The following is a 20360-nucleotide window of genomic DNA, read 5'->3' as shown; positions in this document are numbered from 1 at the left end:
TGCACCTTTTCTTTTTATGCTCCTCCCCTGTGGAGCATGCTATCAGTCACATTACGTAACACAAATGATGGTTTTTCACAGGTTTTTAAAGGCCTATTTGTTTACAAATGCTTATTTTTGTTACCCCTTATTTTCAATGTGTTTCTTCTGAGTTTGTGCATTATTATGCTTTTGTTTATATAAATGTTTGATTGTACCCCTTCTTGAACTATGGTGATTTGGTGAGTTATGAGCTTTGTAAATAAATAAATCCTATACTATACTACACCTCTATTTCTACCTGGGTACGTTATTTATCCTTGCATCCGTTATTCTTTTTTTTTTTTTTTTTTTTTTACATTTATAAAGCTGTTTTATTATATATACATTTACTTGTCTTCTGGTTTGTTGAAGCAGTATGTCAGACAGCATTTGCCACAGTAATGCCTGTCAAAGTGGCTGGCCATGAAGACTCCAGCACCACACTCCTCGGCGGGGCACTCACGGCGCAGCCGATGGATCTTCCCATTCTCATCAACCTTGTAATACTTGAGTACAGCAAGCTTGACCTTCTTTCTCTTATGCTTATTCTTCTTGGGAGTGGTGTAAGACTTCTTCTTCCTCTTCTTAGCACCACCACGGAGTCTCAGCACAAGATGGAGAGTGGACTCCTTCTGAATGTTGTAGTCTGACAGAGTGCGACCATCTTCTAGCTGCTTGCCAGCAAAAATCAGTCGTTGCTGATCAGGAGGAATGCCTTCTTTATCCTGTATCTTAGCTTTGACATTTTCAATAGTATCTGAACACTCGACCTCGAGAGTGATAGTCTTGCCCGTTAGGGTCTTCACGAAGATCTGCATCCTGCCGCCGAATCCACCTCCTACTATGGCGGACCGGGAGAAAGAGCTGCATCCCTTATTCTTAACTATTTCTTTATTGCATATATTGTAATGGGTCCCTTGGCTGTGTCCCCTCACTGGAACCTCCTTAGGTGCTTCTCGCTTCCTTGGCATACTGGGATGTGGGAAACAGTAAAAAAAAACAGAAAAAACACTGCTATCCAGATCCCGATCCAGCCTGGGATCCTTTTACTTCTACTCAAGATACCTCCCCCCGAGCAAAAAGGAAGATAAAAAAAATAATAATAAATAAAAAGTTCAAGTAAAACCAGTGTAAAACACCGTTCCCCTTGCCTAGTAGCTATAATATCCTTGGCACCACACAACCCTCACAATTATTTCTTGGTATATGCAGTCTGTTGTAATCCACACAGCTTGGGCAGTGCACTGTCTACAAAAACCCTCATGGAAGAAACAGAAAAGAATGCACTGTACCCCTCCCCTTCAGGTGAAGTTCCAGCAGTAATCAGTTCAAATCCTCATGTTCAGCCAAACATAAAACTCAGGAAGGTTTAAATTTCTTCCTACCGAAAGCATAGCTCAGTCAGATTGAAGAGAAATAAAAAAATAAAAATTAAAAAAAAAACACTCACACAGGCGAAAACAGTCAGTTTAAAGTTCACTTGGATTCCTCCACTTACTTGGTAAGTGGAGGAATCCAAGTTCACACTTCTTCAGACAGACCCAGTGTCTGTGCAACTCAGCCTTGTCCCTCTACCCTCATACTGGCTCACTGGCAAACATCTGGTACCACTCACTAGGATGGTGTGAATTCACAATAGCTTCAAGGCAGTTGAACACTGACCTGCTTGTTTAATTTATTCTATATTCCTCTCCTCCAAGGAAGGGTAACCCTGAGGCAGTCTGAAGCTCTACCTGTTCCAACCAGTCCATCTCAGCTTGCTCACCTTCTGTCTCAGAATTTTTCTTGTCAGCCCATGCAGGCCCCTCCTCCCCCCAGCCTTGATGTGAATTCATACTATATTGCTTGGTGAGCCAGGGATACTGGGTTAACTCTGCATCCAAGCTCGCCACCACAGACTGACTCTTGGGCTTCCGGGGAATGACTATATGGCTGGGTTCCCTTCCTTTCCAGGGCCTTTCTGGGTTTTCAACCTCCCTTGGGGTTCTGTACCTGGGCTGGTGAGGAAAGGTGTCAGCTCTCCTACTGTTTTGCTTATCCTGTTGGAGCTGAGCCTCAGAGCCATTACAATAGCTATAATGTTTATAACACTATGTATATGCAGTGTGCAACAATGGTCATCTCATACTGTTACTGAATTAAGTTGTTGGTTTGTTTATTTATCTGTAAAACTAATAAAGTTAAACTTAAAAAACAGGAAAGGGTCTAGAGCAGCAGCAAAATGTATAAAACCTAAACCAAAAAGCAGTACATAGATAAATTAATAAATTAATATATTCTAAATTCCTGGTCTATTTCAATAGCATGCCATACCAATCGTAACTCTTAAAAACTATCTGTAAAAAAAAAAAACTAAACAAAAACTAAACTGAAGGTTTGTAACTTATTCATTCCAATATCCCATAAAGTATGGCATCTTTAAGTTGTTCCTGACACCCATCTGACCTTTAAGCTTCAGATAAAAGCAGTGGCCTCTGTAGTTTTTTTTTTATAAGCCTAGATTTATTGGACAGTTGGAAATACTTTCTGGATCCATACAATTTTTCTTTATTTTAAAATATCTTTATTGAACACGACACAACAAAACAGACAATGTACGCCAAACAGAAACCATCCCTTAGCAATCTATACAACTACAAGCACTGCCATAGACTTGCATTACAGAACTCATAACATTTAGTACAGTTCACAGCACAATTTTACCTGGTCAAGGATCGCAAATACTAATACCTCAGGACCCCTTTTACAAAGCAGCGGTAAGCCCAACATTGGCTTACAGCTCACTAAAAAGGAAGTACCGCTGGACTAATGTAGTTCCCACCAACAGCGCGCTGTCATATCCGGCGCTACAAAAATATATTTATTTTTGTAGCACCGGTGTGTAACCAGCTGTAATTGGGCAGTGTCATGTGCTGCCCAGTTACCGCCAGGTTAGAGCGGGAGACCTTACTACTACCTCAATGGACGGCAGTAAGTGCCCCCATTTGCCGCAGCTTGGTAAAAGGGGCCCTAAGTTAGTTATAATCACTTTTCTGTTTTTCCCCTGTTCCCGGGTCTTCACCCAGTTCTCCCAACTGTCCCCTTCACCCTCCTCCATTTACCTGCCCCCTCCCCCAATATGCTGGATATGAAGTTCTCCCGTACAGCCATATCCCATCCCCTCCCCATAGTTGTAAGGAGCCCACATAGTTTCCAGGAATTTGAAAAAAAAATTTTTTTAGAGTGTTGCAAATTGAAATTGTTTTTCAAGGATGGTTTAGAGAGAGAGAGAGAGAGAGAGAGAGAGAGAGAGAGAGAGATCAATCTATTGTGAAAAAGAAATCATTATGGATACCTCCAGGACCTATTGATCCAGTGTTATTAACTTAAAAAAAAATTAGTCCTAAAGGATATTGAAGATTTAGAACAGAAATCTTCTAGGGTATTTTTCAACTGTACTAAAGAAGATAGTCAATTTATTTCATCATTGACACAATCCAGATATGATTATTCGTAAGGCTGATAAGGGAGGTGCAATAGTGTTGCAAGGTAGAACAGCATATGAAAATGAGGTATATCAGCAGTTGTCATGTGTATCAAATTATCAACTCTTGTCAGAAGGTCCTACGCCAATGCTGCAAATACAGATAATAGAAGTAACTAAGACAGCTTTAAAGGAAGGAGTGTTAACCAAAAAAAAAATTTGAGTATTTGAATGTGTTGAACCCTGTTATACCAGTGTTTTACATTTTACCTAAGATACACAAGACTTTAGTAGATCCACCAAGACATCCTATTGTGTCAAGTAAGGGGTCTTTACTAGAACCTATTTCAATCTATGTAGATTAATTTTTGAAACCTTTAGTTCAGAAGGCTAAATCATATATTAAAGATTCCTCATATATAAAGACTCAAAATAATATACAACGGGTTTTACTAGTGACATTAGATATTATGTTGCTGTATACTGTAATTGCACTAATAGAAGCCTTGAAGGTTTTGAAATATTATTTAGACAAATGGGAGGATCAGAAAGTGCCAACAGCGTTTACTTTAACTTTAGCAGAAATCGTGATGTCCAAAACTTTTTTCATGTTTGATAAGATCTTCCAAAAAATCTCAGGTGTAACGATGGGAGCAGCTATGGCGCCTTCCATCGCTAATCTGCTTGTGACATATTTTGAAGAATCTGTAGTATAGAAGTCTTCTTTATTTTGGAATATCAATTTATGGACAAGATTCATACATGATATATTCTTTTTATGGGATAATTCGGTGAAGGTTCTCGAAGAATTTATTAATTAGAATCAACCTGCATTAAAATTTATGGTGCAACAGCACGAGATAAAAATCTCCTTTTGGATGTACAAGTTGTTAAAACACTGGGTACGTTAATGACTACAGTATCAGTTCCTGAGATATTGAAGATTATGTTCAACTGATGAGGAATTTAAAGTGCAGAGTGGAGTACTGAAGAAAAGATTATATGACAGAGGATACCCACATTCAGTAGTTAATCAAGCTTTAAAAAACAGTAAAATACAATGAAAGACAATGGCTAATACATAGTAATTCTAGTAACATAGTAGATGACAGCAGATAAAGACCCGTACGGTCCATCCAGTCTGCCCAACAAGATAAACTCATATGTGCTACTTTATATGTATATCTGACCTTGATTTATCCTTGCTCTTTTCGGGGCACAGACCGTAGAAGTCTGACAAGTACTTGCCCCGCCTCCCAACCACCGGTGCTGCCACCCAATCTCTGCTAAGCTTCTGAGGATCCATTCCCTCGGAACAGGATTCCTTTATGTTCATCCCACGCATTTTTGAATTCCGTTACCGTTTTCATCTCCACCACCTCCCGCGGGACGGCATTCCAAGTATCCACCATTCTATCTGTGAAAAAATAATTCCTGACATTTTTCTTGAGTCTGCCCACCTTCAACCTCATTTCATGTCCTCTAGTTCTACCGCCTTCCCATCTACGGAAAAGATTTGTTTGTGGATTAATACCTTTCAAATATTTGAACGTCTGTATCATATCACCTCTGTTTCTCCTTTCCTCCAGGGTATACATATGTTCAGGTCAGCAAGTCTCTGCTCATACGTCTTGGAACGCAAATCCCATACCATTCTCGTAGCTTTTCTTTGCATCGCTTCCATTTTTTAACATCCTTCGCAAGGTACGGCCTCCAAAACTGAACACAATACTCCAGGTGGGGCCTCACCAATGACTTGTACAGGGGCATCAACACCGCCTTTCTTCTGCTGGCTACACCTCTCTATACAGTCTAGTATCCTTCTGGCTACGGCCACCGCCTTGTCACACTGTTTCGTCACCTTCAGATCCTAAGATACTATCACCCCAAGATCCCTCTCAGTGCCTGTACATATCAGAATCTCACCGCCTAACACATATGTCTCCTGTGGATTTCTACTCCCTAATTGCATCACTTTGCATTTCTAAGCATTGAATTTTAATTGCCAAACATTAGACCATTCTTCTAGCTTCTGCAGATCCTTTTTCATGTTTTTCACCCCTCCGGGGGTGTCCACTCTGTTTCAAATCTTGGAATCATCCGCAAAAAGGCAAACTTTACCTTCTAACCATTTGGCAATGTCGCTCACAAATATATTGAACAGAATCGGCCCCAACACCGATCCCTGAGGCACTCCGCTACTCACCTTTCCCTCATCCAAGTGAATTCCATTAACCACCACCCTCTGAAATCTGTCCGTCAACCAGTTCCTAATCCAGTTCACCACGTTGGGTCCAATCTTCAGCCTGACAAGTTTATTCAAGAGCCTCCTGTGAGGAACCTTGTCAAAGGCTTTGCTGAAATCTAAGTAGATTACATCTATCGAATGTCCTTGATTCAATTCTCTGGTCACCCAGTCAAAGAATTCAATGAGATTCGTTTGGCACGATTTACCTTTGGTAAAACCATGTTGTCTTGGATCTTGCAACTTATTGGATTCCAGGAAATTCACTATCCTTTCCTTCAGCATTGCTTCCATTACTTTTCCAATAATCAAAGTGAGGCTTACCGGCCTGTAGTTCCCAGTTTCTTCCCTATCACCACTTTTGTGAAGAGGGACCACAGCCACTGTTCTCCAATTCCCACGGAACCTCCCCCGTCTCCAAGGATTTATTAAACAAATCTTTAAGAGGACCCACCAGAACCTGTCTGAACTCCCTCAATATTCTGGGATGGATCCTGTCTGGTCCCATGGTTTTGTCCACCTTTAGATTTTCAAGTTGTTCATAAACACTCTCTTCCGTGAACGGTGCTATATCCGCTCCGCTCTCGTATGTACTTTTGCTATTCAATCGTGGTCCTTCTCCAGGAGTTTCTTCAGTGAAAACAGAAGTATTTGTTTAGTACATTTGCTTTTTCTTCATCATTATTCACATAGTGGTTTGCATCATCTTTCAGTCTCACAATTCCATTTTTAGTCTTCCTCCTTTCATTAATATACCTGAAGAAAATTTTGTCACCCCTCCTTACATTTCTAGCCATTTGTTCATCCAATAGACAAGATGAAGAAAGAAATGGACCACTTATGTGTATACCGCAATACACCACAAAGGCCAATTCTATTGTTAAAATTCTGAAATGGCTTGGAGAGTGATGCTTCCCACCTTTGAGAACACCACATTGAGGGTAGCTTTCAGTAGAGGAAAATTTTTCAAAGAAGTTTATGTCCCTCAAAGATTTGCCATAATTCTGACGAACAGGAACCAGTGCCAAGGCATGCAGCATGTACGAAATGTTCAGTTTGTAGCATCATGGTGAAACAGTCAGATTTTTTGAATGATAGGATTATTTCTGAATTGACAACAAATATGAACTGCATCATTTGTAGTATACTGTATTTGCTATCCTTGTCAGAAATTATTCGTAGCCAGACTAAGAATGTTAAAAGAGAGATTGTTAGAACAATTGTCACGTGCAAAGAAACATCCCATTAGCAATAAATTGTGTGAAGGAGAAACAGTTTTGGATCATTAAAATGCACGGTTTTAGAACAGAGGATTCAAAATGGGGGGGGGGGGGGGAATAGAAGCCGATTTTTGCAAGCGGAACAATGATGGATATTTAAATTGAATTCCCTTGCACAAAGAGTTTTAAATGTGAAGATAGAATGGAAACATTTCTTTTGAAGTTTGAGTCGATGACGATTAATGGTGGAATGAATTGAGGAAGAAAGTCATAGTAGCTGCACTTTGATTGGGACATCAGACGCTTAAGAGAGAGTGTAAGCGAAGGAGCGTGTTTGAAGTCAGCTCCCTGAGTTTTCGAAGTAAGAGAAATAATGAATGGTGTTTATTTTGTGTTTTAAAGATTAATGACAGTTTTGTTCTTGATTTCAGACTATGATCCTGTAATACCAATATCGCGAATCCCTGATGCAGGAAGTGAAACATTGGCCACCACTGGACTCAAGCAGTGGTGAATAGAAAATACGAAAGCTAAGTAATTTTCTATCTAAATGACTGATGATAGAGCATTAATCTTGAGAATAAAGTGCACATGAGGTTTTTTTTCATGCCGATGATTGCAGACACTGGAACCCTTAGATGCCTTTGAATAATTAATTGGCAAGGTCCAACTGAGGCTTTTTCCTCCTAGTGCTTAGTATTATTTATTTATCTTCTTATTGTAGATATATTGTTGTTCTCTTGAAGGAAAACCACATCCATCCCTTCACATTTAAGGTAAGAAAGCAACTTGGTGTATTTAATTCAATGTGAGAATTTTAAGGTTAACTCCAAGAAGTGGTTTACAAATATGTGGTAATAATCATTTATATGGGACGGAGGAAGAAGCCTCTGTAACCCCAGTCAAAAAAACTCTAGTTGTATTGACACACGGGGCGGTGTTCTTCATCAGCTGAAAAAACCTCCAAATTATTTTCAACTTTAATTTTAATTTGAAGTCTTATACTTGTTATAGCAAAGCATAAAGCGACGGGGGTCCCGTTTCGCCGTTAAGGCTTTGTCAAGGAGCCAGACCTCTTGTCTTGCATAGCTTATGCTAATATCTGTGAATTAGAACCACAATAGTGAGCCAACCTCCGGTTCTCCAGTAACTGATCTGTTACTGAAAATATGTATAAGATACGTTATAACATTTACAAGATACATTATAGCATTTCTTTGAACTAAACATTGAAAACACTTACTGAAAATTGTGTGGTTGAGTCCCTGGTTCAGTGAAAGGTCCTTTAGTTATATGGACTACATGGCCACCTCCTGGAAGACTGGCTTCTGATTTTCAGCAGAAGCAGCAGATTTATTGAAAGATACGGATACATTCAAGATCAAATCTGGATTAAAAACCCTCATAACTAAACCATTGTTGTTGCTGGCCTACCAACCTGACACCAGAGGGTTCCGAATCTGGCAAATCAGATTTGCAAATATGTGCTGAATTCCAGGCTGAAATGCCAAAAAAATTAATCTCTCACCTGACAAGCTGGCACCCCAGTAAGATTAGTCAGTGACACTGGCCACAATAATACAAGACTTATAAGTCACAAAAGGTACGTTGCAGGTTCAAGTAGAGATAACTCAAGTAATGAAAAAAGAATTGTAAACATTACACTAGGAGAGTAAAAAGAAAATTTTTCAGTCTGGGATGCTACAAATGTCAATTAAATTAACTAAAGAAAACAAAGGGAATTCGCTGGCAATCATCTCCACTCTTAACATTATGGCCCTACTTTACATCCATGGTTATATTAAAAATCCCCCCCCCCCCCCCCCCAATAACTTCATGTTTAACAAAGGGCTCTTAAGCCAGTTGTTTTTTGTTTTATTTTTTTTTTATTAATAAAACTCATTTTGATTTGTGATAGGTGCATATATATTAATGAGTTACTTCCCTCCCCTGAATGTAAAGGGGTAAAGGGTCAAGGGTCATGGTTTTGATATACTGCCTTGTACAACCAAAGCTGTTTACATTTATTATATGCAGGTACTTTCTCTATTCCTAGTAGACTCACAATCTAAGTTTTGTACCCGGGGCTGTGGACGGTTAAGTGACTTGCCCAGAATCACAAGGCGCTGCAGCGGAAACTGAACTGAGTTTCCCAGGTTCTCAGCCCACTGCCCTAACCACTGGACTACTGAACGTCACACACCACCTTTCTCATCTTCAAACACCTTTTCAAACTGAAAATGAAAACCTTTTCTAAGTAAGATGGCCACTCCTGCTCCCTCCCTTCCCCCATCCACCAACATTACAGAAAACGTGGGCATATTCTTTATTACACACCAATTGTTCATCATGAACCCTTAAATGTGCTGCCTGCTACATCACAATAATCTAATCCAGCCTACAAACCTCCTTGAATACCAATTGTCTCTTTCTGAGATTACTCAGCCCCTTAACATTCCAGGATCCCACCCCTTTAGCATTTCTCAACCTCCATTTAACCCAACACCTCCCTCACTCGCAGCTCTAGCCGCCTCACTCCCCCTGCCCATCCCAGCCGCTCCTTACCTACACCCTGATCACATACCCATTTACAACCCCTTACCCCCACACCTCATCCCCCTCTTTTCACCTTACCCATCATCCACCCAGCTCCTTAATGTCTTTTCCTTTAGAAAAATCGACTCCCTAGGGCAAAAGTCAACTGCTCCACACACTTATAATCCATCAGTCACCAACTCACACCCAACCACTTCTTACCCACACATCCATGAACACATTTTAAAATACCAAAATTCTTCCCAACCCAAAACGCTCAACCACAACAAATAAAAACCCATTGACCCTATCAAACGCTTTTTCAGCATAAACAGCCACATAAGATGCAGGATACTTTTAATATTGTCTACCACCTGAAACTCTTGAATAAATCCAGTCTGGTCAAATCCTGTGGCTACTCTTTGTGATCTTACGCAAGTCACTTAACTATCCTTTGCCTCAGGAATAAATTTAGATTGGGAGCATCTGAGAACGGGGAAATACCTTGTGTCCCTAAATATAACTAATCTTGAGCTACTACTGAAAAGGAGTCAGATAAATTCAAATAAATAAAATAAAACATTAATTAAATTTAGCATAACTCCCCACACACACACACACACACACACTCGTCCATCCTTATACTCTTAAATAGCCCTAACACACCATCCCTCTTGGGTGAGAGATTCACCAGCCTTCAACTAACACACCTCACCATCATGTGCTGATCAATTGCCTTCATTTTCATCTCCCCATTATCCTCCAAGTCCATTCAAATACCATTCCCTCTGTTGGAGTAATAGCACAATGATCACACCGTCTCCTAGTGGACAATACACATACAGATGTGCAAACCAAAGTCTATTATGCACTCTGGAATTATTATTGAAACCACATCACAGATTCTGAATTCTACCCCGAATCTATGTTTACACTACCAGGCTAACAATATAAAACTGAGAGGAAATGGAATAATAGAGTTTATTTAGAGTATATAATAGAGTTTATAGACTGATTTGGAAACACATGATTAAAGACAGAAATACCTAGGCTATTAATGTCTAATGAATCACAGAATAAAAGTAAAGAATATCAGTTCTTTTAAAATCACCAAACATAGACTGGATCAAATACGCACATCCCTATACAAAATAAGTATCACCTGTTATTACCAGCGAGTGGTTACAGGGCTTGGCTGAGTACCAGAATCGAAGTCTGTAGCCTTCCCGGAACAGCAGACAAGCTCAGGATGTGCTGTGTAGACCAACAGCTGTGAAGATCAGATGAATGGGTCAGATTTCTCCTTCTTCGTCTCCCTGCTCTTTTCTTTTTATGAGCTGAGCTGATGCTTTATACTATTTGGTTACCAGCACTCTTCCGGATAGCTTGATAAGATTGTGAAAGGTGATTGGCTAGTCCACTTTTGTTATCATTTCAGTGATCACAGGAATGTCTTAACATTATTCCTGGAACGTTTCTTAGAATTCAGGTTATAAACAGTCTTGGACCAGCCTGACTACACTGTCCACATTCCTTGCATCAGTCAAATGATGACACAGGTACAAGCAATGGCAGAAAAGGTAGGCAAAGGCTTTTCAAAAGTTCATACCAGGACAAGTTTTAAGCATAGCCAAAGTATCTGCTTTCTTGGAGCATCAGCACTGCATAATTGGATTTTGTAGCACAGGTGTATACTCACTCAGGCCCTGTAATGCACTGCTTCAATGTAATAAGGGCATACACTCCTATGCCTCACTAGATATAAACGTCCCACCATGGCCTACAGACCAGACAACATTGAGTTCTGACAACTTTGAATAGTTGTGTGTCATCTGCAAATGTAATCAGCTCACTCATCATTCCAATTTCCGGATCATTAATAAATACGTTAAATAGCACCGGTCCCAGTACAGGTCCCTGTGGAACGTCAATATTCACCCTCATCCATTGAGGAAAAACGGCCATTTAACACTACCCCCCCTGTTTTCTACCCAATAACCAATTCCAAATCCACAGATGTTTCATAAAGGGATTAACAATTTGGATTTTAGCAAGCCGCTCCCCATTTGATACTCAAAGCAAGCGTCTGAGAGAAAAGTCTGGGAAGTGAGCCTGCTCCAAAACAACCCCCACCTTATAAGGGTTGATCTCCCACTCTGATAGCTGATGCAGTTGTGCAGCTCAATAGTACTGCATAAAATTAGGAAAAGCTCTACCTCCCAATTCCACCTGCTGCCAGAAAAGATGCCTAGTCAAACGAGGTCATGTGCTCCCCAAATGAACACAGAAACATTCCTCTGCACCTGATTCAAATCCCCAATGGGAACTGCTAGAGAGAGAGTTTGGAATAAAAATAATGATCTAGGTAAAATATTCATTTTAACCATTGTTATGCAGTCCTACCAAGACAACCATAGCCCCCTTCCACCTAGCCAGATATAAACAAACTTGCATAAAAATCCTCCCATAGTTATTCTGATATAGTTAACCGAGATGCCAGGGAATCTTCACTCCCAGATAGCGAATCCACTCTTTAGCCCACTTAAACGGAAAGGACCCCTGCAACAGCTCTTCCTCCCCCTCCTTCAGTAGTAAAACCTACTTTGATTTGTCAAAGTTCACCTTAAACCCAGAAACAAAACCAAAATCCATTAATTCATGCAAAATTATAGGCAAAGTTAGCTGGGGAAAGGTAACATAAAAAAGGAACGTCATCTGCACAAAGCTTTTTATAGGAGCTATCTCCCACCTGGTAACTCCTGATATCCCTATTCAACCTGACCCTTTAAGCCAAAGGTTCTATAAAAAATGTAAAGATTAAAGGGGACAAGGGACAGTGTAGCCTCCATTGACTTTTATACAAGCTGTTGGTGCTTCATATAATTTATGAATCCACAAACAAAAACGGTCACACACGCTCACCCTCATCAACACCCGGGATAAAGGGGCCAGCTGACCCTGTCGAAAACTTTCTCCACATCCACACCTAACAAAGCCAATTTCAACTGGATCAACTGGGCCTCCCACATAACATTTAGGGTATGACAGACTTAATCAGCTACCTGCCTTCTGGGAATAAACTCCAATTGAGCTGTATGAATCAGATCCAGCAGAACCCGTGCTAGATGGTGAGCTAAAATCTTGGTGAGTAATTTAGAGACCCACACTTTTCTTAGGGCCCAAGCTCTGATGAGCTCCAGCAACCTCTTCAGCAACCTCCTCCATTTTATCTTTCCTATCAGCAAGTAACTTGCTAAATATTTGCTGTACTATTTTCACACAATCCTATTTTTCTACCTCTAGAAGCCCCCAGATTCTTGTGCCTCCTGCCTTGATCAAGTTTATCTATCTAGTTATTCATCTTGTTTGACCTCATCAGCCTGCTTCTGAAGATCTTTTTTCACTCTCTCTGATGCTCCTCACAACATCCAAGCTCATCAATCCTTTTTCCTAACTCCACCATAACACTCTAACACTTCTGGCAACTCTAATCTCATATTTTACCAATGCTATATTCTGTTTCAGGTCAGCTATCCACCCTCTCCTCTTCACCTTCATAAATACCTTCTCATCTTCTCTTTCATTGCCCGTTTGTTTGGTAGCCGAGTCAGACTTGAAAGCCACCACATGGTGCTCCATTCTTGCACTGTGTGTGTCCCTCTCCCCGCTACCATATTTAAATGCCTCACTCTTCTTTTTTTCATTCTTAGCACAGCTTAATCAAGTGGATTTGGACAAATCCTAGTAGACAGAATGCTTTTTAAATATTTTATTTAACTGCCCTTCCAGAACTAACCAGTTATGCTTCCATTGCTCATGGCTGGTATCTGGCTTCCAAGGGTGTATTTTTAAATGTCCACGTATGACGTAAACTTTTAACCTTTGCAGCTGCATCTTTTACATTTACTGTTTTTTTTATTTATGTTTTTTACCATTTTCCTCATTTTATCATAGTCTCCCCTTTTGAAAGTTAAATGATAATGCAGTTTATTTCCTGTGTGTCCTCATGCCAGTTATATCAAATTTGATCACAATACAATTACTACTGGCAATTGTCACACTAGAACAAAAACAAACAAACAAACTGAAATACATATGTGAATCACTAAAAGGCAATCCATGAGGGATAGAGATTTATTTCCAATTGCGTGCGTGTATGAGTGACCTCTTATATATAATTCCTTACAACATATTGGGCTGACAAATGTAAAAATGGTTAATTTCAATCCTTACCTGAAATATGAATTTCTGCATAAAAGCCAGTGAAAAATTAATACATTTGCAAGTAATGTCAACTTACGCTGCAATTTTCAGGTGGAACTAACAACTGAGTAATCTCTCCACCATGCACACAGAAGATGTGCTTCATTTCTCCTGAAAAAATGTCCCAAACAATCACAGAGAAATCTACACCTCCTGATATCAAGTATCTCTGGTCATAACGAGCTGACACCTGGTGAGGATACAGGAGGCATGTGACTTTGTTCCGATGACCTCGCAGTGTTCTGTGTGGAGGCCACCCTGTAAATTAGAAAACAAAAAAGTAGGATTTCTTTTATACCAGCACAAGTACCATGTTAGCCACCAAAAATAAAAATCTGTTTAAAACAATGGCAACAAAGTAGTCAGAGATGATAGCTTTACAAGGATAACAGATATTTTTCAAGACTAAGGGCCCTTCATAAGTTCACATTGTCCAATGAAAGGTAGTTTAATAGTCCAAATGTCTATATCTATCCACATTTCTTATCCGCACAATATCATCATTTCAACCCAAACTGCTTTACTGGTTTTCGTTAACGTAAGTATATTTAACAGCATCAACAATTTCAAAGATGTTCTAGGGCTTGGTCACAGAACTGTAGCACAGAAGATAAAAAGATTTATATGTTGAGATGACTTGTACATGATTAAGATGAGAAGGATTTTGAGGGAGGGAAAGGAAAGTTTTCCATGCTACACACACAGCAAAGCTGATAAACACATAAAAGGTGTTATCCATGGACAGCAGAATTAACACTACCATATGTGAGCTGACATCATTCTCCATTTATGGTGCTGTGTGACATCTGCTCACTGGCTACAACAGCCTGAAAGGCTTTGCACAGGTGAAGTAGGAACACCACCAAGAAGCTGTAAGGGAAAACCCTTCAATCTACAAAAAAAAAAAAATCTAACAGAATGGAAAGTGATTAAACTCTGTGAGGAGGTGAGAGAAAATATGGGACCGTTAATAATGGGCAACATAACAAATATTAAAAGAAGCAACGTGAAATCAGATATTAAGTGTTTATTTCAGTATGATTTACTACAGTGCTGCCCCAGATTATTCATATTCAAATTTAAATAATGTATTCAGGGCCAAATCAAATCTAAATATTCATTACAGCCCTAAATGTATATAACTATATACATTATAAATGTATATATTAATATTATATATAGAAATATAACTATACATGTTTATATAATATACATCAAGCTATTACTACTGACCTTGAAGGAATAACAGATGAACTAAACTGTTCCCTCTGTAAATTACAAAAGATATCTAATATCAATAAAAATACATATAAACTAATAGTTAAATAAATTAGAGAGGGTCTCTGGACTGGTCTGACAGGACTAAAGGAAAGAAAATTAACAGGTAAGAATAATTTCTCTTTCCTTAGTATTCTTACTAGATCAGTCCAGAACCTGTGGGATGTTGCAAAGCAATCCTTATGAAGGGTGGGTGGAACTGTAAAACCCTTGGTAAGTCACTTTTCGTTTATCATTTATTTCATTTGCTATACTGTTTCTCTTGTAATCAAATCAAAATGGTTTCAATAAGTGAAAACTTATAACACAACAAAACTTTAAAATATAAAGACAAAAGGAACACCATAATTTGATAGTAAAGTTTTTGCTTCAAACAGAAGGAGGCGTATTTTCAAAGCACATAGACTTACAAAGTTACAAAGAGGGGCATTTTCAAAAGAAACGTCCAAGTTGTAATTTGGACGTCTTTGTAAAACGTCCAAATTCAGAGGCAGGGAAGAGGTCATTTTTGAAAAAAGATGGATGTCCATCTTTCGTTTCGAAAATACCAAGGACGTCCTTAGATTTGGACGTCTTTGATTTTCGGCGATTTTCGAAACCAAAGACGTCCAAGTCTAAAACGTACAAATGCAAGCCATTTGGATGTGGGACGAGCCAGCATTTGTAGTACACTGGTCCCCCTGACATGCCAGGACAGCAATCAGGCACCCTAGGGGGCACTGCAGTGGACTTCATAAAATGCTCCCAATTACATAGCTCCCTTACCTTGTGTGCTAAACCCCCCCAAACCCCACTACCCCCAACTGTACACCACTACCATAGCCCTTACAGGTGAAGGGGGCACCAATATGTGGGTACAGAGGGTTTCTGGTGGGTTTTGGAGGGCTCGCTGTTTCCTCTACAAATGTAACAGGTGGGGGGGGGGGGTATGGGCCTGGGTCCACCTGTCTGAAGTGCACTTCACCCACTAAAACTGCTCCAGGGACCTGCATGCGCTGTCATGGACCGGAGCATGACATCTGAGGCTGGCATGTAACATTTTTAATAATGTTTTTTGAGGGGGGGGGGGGGGGTGTTAGTGACTACTGGGGGAGTAACGGGAGGTCATCCCCGATTCCCTCCAGTGGTCATCTGGTCATTTCGGGCACCTTTTTGTGCCTTATTCGTAATAAAAATAGCTCTGGGTAAAAACGTCCAAGTTTTAGTCTTGGACGTCGTTAAGCCATAATGGAAAATAGCAGAGACGTCCAAGTCTTAGGAACGGCCAAGTCCCGCCTTCACCACACCTCCGATACGCCCCCCCCCCCCCCATCAGATTTGGACATCCCTGCGATGGACTTCCACTAGTGACGTCCAAAATCGGGTTTCCATTATACCGATTTGGACGTCTCTGAGAGATGGACCTCCAAGTGCCGATTTATGTCAAAAGATGGACATCCATGTCTTTCGAAAATGTGCCTGATGGTAACCTATGGAATTTTGTAAGTCTAAGCGCTTTGAAAATGAGTCCCAATATGTGTTTGTGGACCCCCCCCCCCCCCGCCCTCCACTGAGGCGAGTGTGTTTTGCAAAAATAAGAGCTAGCAGATCTCAACTATTCAGATCTCTAGAGTAAGTACCAGTCACTGCTTCGCTCAGGAATTCACCAAAATTGTAGTGGAATGTATGAGAATACCTGAAAAGACGGCTTTCTCTTCAAATGAAAATGTGATAAAACTGTCTCTTAATGGTAATGGGGATTAGTAGCTTAACAGCTACTTCACTCTTCCTTACTCCTAGATAGAGAGCCTACAATCTGACAGATTCCAACATCAGAAATAGATGTAGATACATGAGGGGCATATGACACCTAGCTAGCAAAAGCACAGATTTAAAAAAACTCATCTGCACAAATTATTCTACAGAGGCAAGTAGGAACAAGAACTTAATTTATATGAAAGAAAGACAGTTCACACAGAGAGAAAGACAGAACCATCTGGATGGAAACTTCCGCTTTTGTATTAAAAAAAATAGATACCTCTGGTGGAAAAGACTTGTAATCAGCGACTATGAAGGGGATACGAAATGGCTAGAAAACATTCTATTAAGGAAGAGATGCTTCATTGTCTCCACATATAGCACCAATCTTAAGCGCTTCAGATATGGTGACCAAGCCAAAATATGCAGATAGGCCTCCACAAGTATCAGTAGTCACACTTCCCTGGATACAGAAATTGAATTATAGCTCTAAGGCTTCAACTTACAGTCCTTAGATCTACAGGAAAATACATTTCTCTTTGGAACACTGATTGAAATGTACATTTGATAAACCACACTCAGAGCCTGGAAGAGAACTTTAACGACCGTAGGTCAGAGCATTTTTGCAGAGTGTTTCTCACTGGCACTAACTGTCAGAATCCAGTAGAAAAGTGTTATTTGGACCCTTTCCTCGACTAGAAGGGTATGGATGCTCACCTATCTGGCTAATAGGAAAACAGTGCCCGAGAACATCCTTATGGCAGAGAAAAAAAAAAAAAAAAAGATAGATGTGCACGAACAATGGCTCTTACTCTCCTAATTGCTGTGCTGAACATTGATCTCTTGAAAGAACTTCCGCTGATGGATCCAGATTATTCTGGAATATATCTTGAGATCTAAAATTTAGTTCTATATCAAAATTGTCATGAGGAATATGCCTATACGTGAGAAAGAATGTTGTTTCGGCTCTCCCTAGTCTCTAACTAACTTTGAGAGCTGGCATGATGAGTTTTAAAATAACTAGCTGCAGACTAACTTCTAATCTACAAAAGTTGTGATGCAAAAGTTACTAACCTAATGACCTGGCAAAATTCAGATAAGGAAATAGACAGTATCCACTGAAATGTTTCCCTTGATTGCTCACTTCCCACAATCAAAAACTCCCAATTTCAATTGAGACAAAATGAGGGTAGTAGCAAAACAGACACTACATACCATCACTAAACACACTAATGCAATGACTTAAAATGACTTAACAGGACTCCCCAATGTGGTCCTGCTCATAAGCACAGAGCTTCACCAAAAGGGAGAGTAGCCTATTAGTTACTATCATAATCAAGGCATTTCCCAGAGGCAAATCAGCTTCCCTTTTTCATAGGGAGAAACAGACAAAAGTTTTGCAATATAGAAAAGACTAGAAAGACTAGAAAGAGTTTCTAATGCCTTCCAACATAATATTCCTTAATGAAAACTGCTGCTGAACTAAGGCTTCAGCAGTACACATCACAAGAAAAGAGCAACGCAGTCTAATAGAAAGTTCTTGTCTAAAAAGACAAACTTATGTGGAAACATTTCACTAAGAGAGGCTGAGAAGGCTAGGGCTTTTCAGCTTGGAGAAGAGACGGCTGAGGGGAGATATGATAGAAGTGTATAAAATAATGAGTGGAATGGATCGGGTGGATGTGAAGCGACTGTTCACGCTATCCAAAAATACTAGGACTAGAGGGCATGAGTTGAAGCTACAGTGTGGTAAATTTAAAACGAATCGGAGAAAATTTTTCTTCACCCAACGTGTAATTAGACTCTGGAATTCATTGCCGGAGAACGTGGTACGGGCGGTTAGCTTGACGGAGTTTAAAAAGGGGTTAGATAGATTCCTAAAGGACAAGTCCATAGACCGCTATTAAATGGACTGGAAAAATTCCTCATTTTTAGGTATAACTTGTCTGGAATGTTTTTACGTTTGGGGAGCGTGCCAGGTGCCCTTGACCTGGATTGGCCACTGTCGGTGACAGGATGCTGGGCTAGATGGACCTTTGGTCTTTCCCAGTATGGCACTACTTATGTACTTATGTACTTATGTACTTATGTACTAAGCCATAAGTAGGTTCTTCGCTAACAACCCTGATGGAGGTGGTGCCTTAAAAACAGGGGTATAGCCATGGCAGGCCTGGGCCCACCCAGTTTGGCATCAGGCCCAACCAGCAGTAGTGCACCTTTAACATCGCTGACATGGAGGGGAACAAGTTAGGTGTCACGCTTCACACGAAACCCAGGATAGTGAGCCCTTGGGCTACTGCCGAGGGGCGGCAGCGGCAGGAGGAACACCCACCAGGAATAAGGTCCGGACTGGAGCGGCAGGACCAGAACAGAAGCCACCGCAGAGAGCAGGAAAATAGTCCACAAACCCGGCTGAACCATGAACAGGCAAATAAAAAGCAAGGTCCAGGCTAAGGTTCAGAGGCAGGCGGCAAGCAAAGTCAAAGTCCAGGTCCAGGCAAAGGTTCAAAGGCAGGTGGCAAGCAAAGTCAAAGTCCAGGTCCAGGCAAAGGTTCAAAGGCAGAGATAGGCAGAAACTGAAAGTAGCAAGGAAGCACAGCAACAAACCATCGCAGAAGACACACCTCTGAAGAGCTCTGTTGCAAGGCAAATTAGGGAAGCCTCCAGGTACGGAAACAGCGTAGTTCCAAAAAATCTCAATACCAACTGGCAGGCTAGAAAATCCGGACCGGCATGACTTCTGGAACCGGGAAAACCACAAACAGACAATCCATAGCAATCACCAGGTCTGACCACCAGGGGCCAAGATGAATGAGAGTATGACACCGGGGCAGAGTCATAACACTAGGCTCCCACAGCTATGCACCTCCCTCCCTTAAGCATCGCTCTTGCATAACCGAGTTCCCCAGGTAGCAGCAGCAGTGATTTCCACACGCTGCATGCCGCTAAGCCGAAAGCCTCCTTTCTGCCTCAACTTCCTGTTTCTGACTAGGTGCTGGCAGCCTATGGGAATCGTTGTTGCTGCCCCAGACCTGTTCAAGCAAGAGCGATGCTTAAGAGAGGGAGATGCAATACTGCAGGCACCCAGCTTGCTCCCCTCCAAGATGCCGGGGACCTGTTCATACAAGGAGTAGAGATGTGAGGTGGTAGAGAAGGAGAGATGCTGGACGGGGAGATGGGGGTGTGATAAAAGAATTGTTGGACATGAGATAGGATGGGATGGGAAAATTATTGAACATAAGGACGGAGGGAAAGGTGAATGGCCACATGGAGGGTGAGAGGCGTGAGAGAGGGAAAAATGTTGAACATAAGGGTGAAAGGGGAGGGAGAGATGCTGGCTGGAAGATGAGAGGGATGAGAGAAAGAGAGGTATTGTTGGGCATGAGATGGGGAGGGGAGAGAGATGCTGCATGGAGGGTGAGAGGGATGAGAGAGGGAAAAGTGTTGGATATAAGGGTGAGAGAGGGAGAAAGGTTGGACATAAGGGTGAGAGGGGAAGGAGAGTAAGAAATGTTGGACATAAGGGTGAGAGAGGAGTTAGAGTTGCTGCATGGAGGATGGGATGAGAGAGGGAGAATTGTTGGACATAGGGATGGAG

The 20360-nt window shown here is 40.8% G+C and overlaps 2 protein-coding genes across 4 annotated transcripts in view; both read right to left on the bottom strand.

Moving 5' to 3' along the window:
• Positions 1–20360, bottom strand: part of WDR7 (WD repeat domain 7) — a 754216-nt gene that overhangs the window by 595721 nt on the left and 138135 nt on the right. For all 3 annotated transcript variants that reach the window (XM_030192974.1, XM_030192976.1, XM_030192975.1), the window contains one exon: positions 13785–14005. In XM_030192974.1, coding sequence (XP_030048834.1) covers positions 13785–14005 — 221 coding nt within the window. The remainder of the gene's footprint in view (positions 1–13784; positions 14006–20360) is intronic.
• On the bottom strand, positions 352–884 carry LOC115462898 (ubiquitin-40S ribosomal protein S27a). The gene has a single exon (XM_030192977.1). It carries the CDS (start codon positions 837–839, stop codon positions 369–371), a length of 471 nt encoding a protein of 156 aa, XP_030048837.1. The 5' UTR covers positions 840–884; the 3' UTR covers positions 352–368.

The sequence above is a fragment of the Microcaecilia unicolor genome, chromosome 2 (genome assembly GCF_901765095.1).
Source record: "Microcaecilia unicolor chromosome 2, aMicUni1.1, whole genome shotgun sequence".
Classification (NCBI taxonomy): Eukaryota; Metazoa; Chordata; class Amphibia; order Gymnophiona; family Siphonopidae; genus Microcaecilia; species Microcaecilia unicolor.
Note: the sequence above shows the minus strand (reverse complement) of the source record. Positions and strands in the feature narration are given on the sequence as shown.